The sequence below is a fragment of the Stegastes partitus genome, unplaced genomic scaffold (genome assembly GCF_000690725.1).
Source record: "Stegastes partitus isolate 25-593 unplaced genomic scaffold, Stegastes_partitus-1.0.2 Scaffold155, whole genome shotgun sequence".
In the NCBI taxonomy this organism is placed as follows: domain Eukaryota; kingdom Metazoa; phylum Chordata; class Actinopteri; family Pomacentridae; genus Stegastes; species Stegastes partitus.
Genome location: NW_007577886.1, coordinates 61,197 through 64,978, shown reverse-complemented (window position 1 = coordinate 64,978; position 3,782 = coordinate 61,197). Strand labels below are relative to the sequence as shown.

The 3,782-nt window shown below is 44.7% G+C and overlaps 1 protein-coding gene across 1 annotated transcript in view; it reads right to left on the bottom strand.

Annotated features, from left to right (window-relative positions):
* Nucleotides 1-3: 3 nt before the first annotated feature.
* The window catches only part of mpeg1.1 (macrophage expressed 1, tandem duplicate 1), a gene marked incomplete at its 3' end in the record, with an annotated part of 5,330 nt that continues 1,551 nt past the window's right edge, over nt 4-3,782 (bottom strand). Inside the window, exon 2 of the mRNA XM_008279346.1 lies at nt 4-1,041. Coding sequence (XP_008277568.1) covers nt 4-1,041 — 1,038 coding nt within the window. The remainder of the gene's footprint in view (nt 1,042-3,782) is intronic.

Sequence of the window (3,782 nt, the reverse complement as noted above, 5' to 3'; positions counted from 1 at the left end):
TTTGGTCAGGGGGTTCAGGACAGAGGGGCTGTACATGCCTCCAAAGAGATACCCTGAGTTCTCTGGGGCTTTTCCATTTACAGAGCACCAGTAGGTGTTGATGCGAGCAGAGCGAACATGGTTGTTGTCCCGACACACTTGTCTGCGACAAGTTCTCCATCCAAACAATCCACAATGATGCTTTTCCTCATAGCAGTCATATGAAGTGTAACTCTGCTGTTTTGTTTCTGATCTCAGTAAAGTCGGCAAGTAAGGTGAACGGCAGGAGAAGTCGCCTGTATCTGGGTTTTTCTGGGTCAGGGTATCACAAAGTGGACCTGCATCTGGGCTGAGCTGAACACACTCTTGGTAGACACCACCAAAACTCAGGTTTGTAGCAGGCCCAGTACAGGAACTATCATCAATGTTGGCCTGGAAATTAAAGTTCTGGGAGTTGATGTCAACACACCCGGGGCGAGTGTTGACTTGATAGTAGCGCTCTATGGCCTGACTCACTCTGAGAGCCAGTTTGTTGATGGTAGGCTGTGGCAGACCAGGCAGGGTGTTGGTGTTTAGAATGTAGTGAAGGGGAAATCCTGAACGGTCAATAGCAACCAGGTTGTTTCTGGTACTTTCCTGCCACTTCTGCAGTGTGATGCCAGGATAGAAAGGTATGCCACCATGGCTTTGAATGAGGGAGTACTGAATGTTGGACTGATATTTCTGAAGCAATGAGCTCTGTTGGCTACTTTGACTGCTTATTTCAAACTTGAGTTTGTCAAAAAAGTTAAAGCCAGCCAGTGTTTTGACAGAGAAAGTCTGTGACTCACTGTTCAACACATATGATGAAGTGAGGTAGTCTTCCTGCACCAGAGCAGCCCCGGCATCCACACTCGTCAGGACATGAGTTCCATAGTCCAGCACCATCTTCTCCGAGAGATAGTCTGCGTTCCTCGTCTGGTTGTTTTCAATTGCATCAGCTATTTCTTTGGCTTGCTGAGCAAAGCGTGAATCCAGAGTGAAGTCTGGATAAGCCTTAACTGTGTAGATGAAGTTGCGAACCTTTTGAAAGAAGGATTGTAATGTCATTACATTTTTCAGGTTCTGCTTTTTCTGACATTTACAAAAAAAAAAAGTTGAATTCCTTTTCTTAATTTGCTTAAATTAAAACAAATATATGACATCTGTGCATCTACTGCTGGGAAAAAATAAGCGTTTTTTGGCTAACACAGGCACACATTCATGCAATGTGCAATAAACAGACCAGTAAAGAAATGAAATGTTTAGGAGCTATCAGCTTTTTTATAAACCACATTTTAAACATTACACCAAAAGTATTACTTTTATATGCATGAAATATTCTCCAAAGCAATATAAATTGAGTTTTTTGTTGTTGTTGTTTGTTTTTTAAGTTAATCCAAACCATTGTAATATACAAACATACCTGCACTCTAGCTGTAGCTGAAGAATCTTGGACCTGATGAGTTTTCATCCTCTTGTTCTCAGTAGAAAATTTACCATTTATCATCGAGAGGAAGGAGACGTCCACATTCACGCTGTGAGACGTCGAGCTTTTCTGCTCCAACCATGAATTTATTATCTCAGAGTTGGTCTCCACGCCCGTCTCTTTGTGTGGGATGACAAACACTTCATCTGGGATGAGGTAGAGCCCATCCTCAGTGGTCTGGCACTCCAAGTAGCTGATGTTCATGACTCGACCCATGTCCATGTTCCGGAGGTTGTCCCAGCCTCCGCCTGGCAGCACCTCCAGAGCTGTGACTGAGAGGTTGGTGGAAGCACGACGTTGTCTGAGCCAGTTGGTCGGGCGTCTTAGAGGGACGGTAGAGCAGACATGAAGGAGAGAGAGAGCCACGAGGGCCACGAGGGCCACGAGGGCCACTGCTGGCTTCATGACGGCTGTTTCAGAAATGAGGGCTGGGGATGGTGGAATTTAACTTCTTGCCACTTTCCTCCTCCTCCTCCTTTATGAACATTATCATNTCTGTCTCTAAGTGTAGCCCTGTGATAGACTGGTGACCTGTCCAGGGTGTCCCCTGCCTTCACCCCGAGTCAGCTGGGATAGGCTCCAGCCCCCTGCGACCCTAGTGAGGATAAAGCGGTGTATGGATAATGGATGGATGGATGTATTATACATCACTCATTACTTATTATAAAAATGAATGCCCAACTTTACTTATTTATTACCTGTAGACAGTAATTTGTCATAGACATTTTCCCCACAGCATCGTCCGAGGCTCATTGTGCACAAATCCCGACACTAATAAAAGAGAGCATAAATAAGATCTTTCTTTACGAAAATGACAACAGATTCATGAATTGTTTTACAGTATTTCAATTAACACTTCAAAGATTTAAGTCTTGGCAGTTTTATTGGCATGATACAGAATTACAAATAGAAACCATTCTTCATCTAATGCTCGTTATTCATATATCGAAATAAAAAAAATTTACGTGCTCATTTCTATTTAAAAATATGTTTGATAAACAGTAGACTCATTCATACAAAATGTTCAAAAGCTAAATGCATCAGGTCATCTTGGCCTCAAGAGGGCAGTATTGGTTCATTTGAAGTCATATCACCTCCAGATCTGACAAAATACAGTAAGATGTAATCTAAAGTTTAAGTAAAGCACATGTGATATAATAATTCAGAAACTGAATCAAAATAAAATCCCTGAAGCATGTGAACAGTTTACATTCATGTAAGAGGCATAACAGTGATTTCTGAGGTGTTGATAATCAAGGAAGTTAATAGCAGAGTCTGCCACGGCAGATTAATCCCTCTCTGCTGGTGCTGAGTCTCCAAGCTGCGTCTCCCTCTCAGCCTCCTCATGTATTTCTGTATAGCCTCCTCTCCTCCTCCTCCTCCTCCTCACCAGGACCACCACCACTACGACCACCACCAGCATCATACCCATCACCCCAAACGCTACCCCTGCCTTTTCTCCACCAGACATCTGCCTCGCTTCCTGGTTAAAACTTTGCAAAATATGCTTGATGTCCTCTGCTTTGGCAATTTTCCACGTCTTGGTCTGCCCCACCCTGACCCAGCTCATATCTCCGTCAGTCATCACCATCACCGTGTTAGTGTGTTGCATGGTGACAAGTGGTGGTTTAGTGAACGGAGGCAGAAGGACCGGTTTCAGCTGCCCACCTGTAGACAAGTTTGACTGGACACAGTAAAGGATTTCACAGCCGTCGCTGACTGCAGCAAGGTGCTGACTGAACGTAGGAGGGCAGCTGCGTTGATTCCTTGCCAGTGGATTGCTTGACTGACAGCTAAAGAAACCAGCGAATGGCACTGCATATCTGGTGCCAGTCTCGAACTCGTTACTCACGCAGATCATTTGGCCATCTGAGAGAAACCTGAGTGGAATGAAGTTTAGGGGGCAGCTTTTGGTTTTGGTCAGGGGGTTCAGGACAGAGGGGCTGTACATGCCTCCAAAGAGATACCCTGAGTTCTCTGGGGCTTTTCCGTTTACAGAGCACCAGTAGGTGTTGATGCGAGCAGAGCGAACATGGTTGTTGTTCCCACACACTTGTTCGGTACAGGTAAACAGGTCAAAAAGTCCACAATCATACCTTTCCTCATAGCAGTCGTATGAAGTGTAACTCTGCTGTTTCATTTCTGATCTCAGTAAAGTCGGCAAGTAAGGTGAGCGGCAGGAGAAGTCGCCTGTATCTGGATTTTTCTGGGTCAGGGTATCACAAAGTGGACCTGCATCTGGGCTGAGTTGAACACACTCTTGGTAGACACCACCAAAACTCAGGTTTGTAGCAGG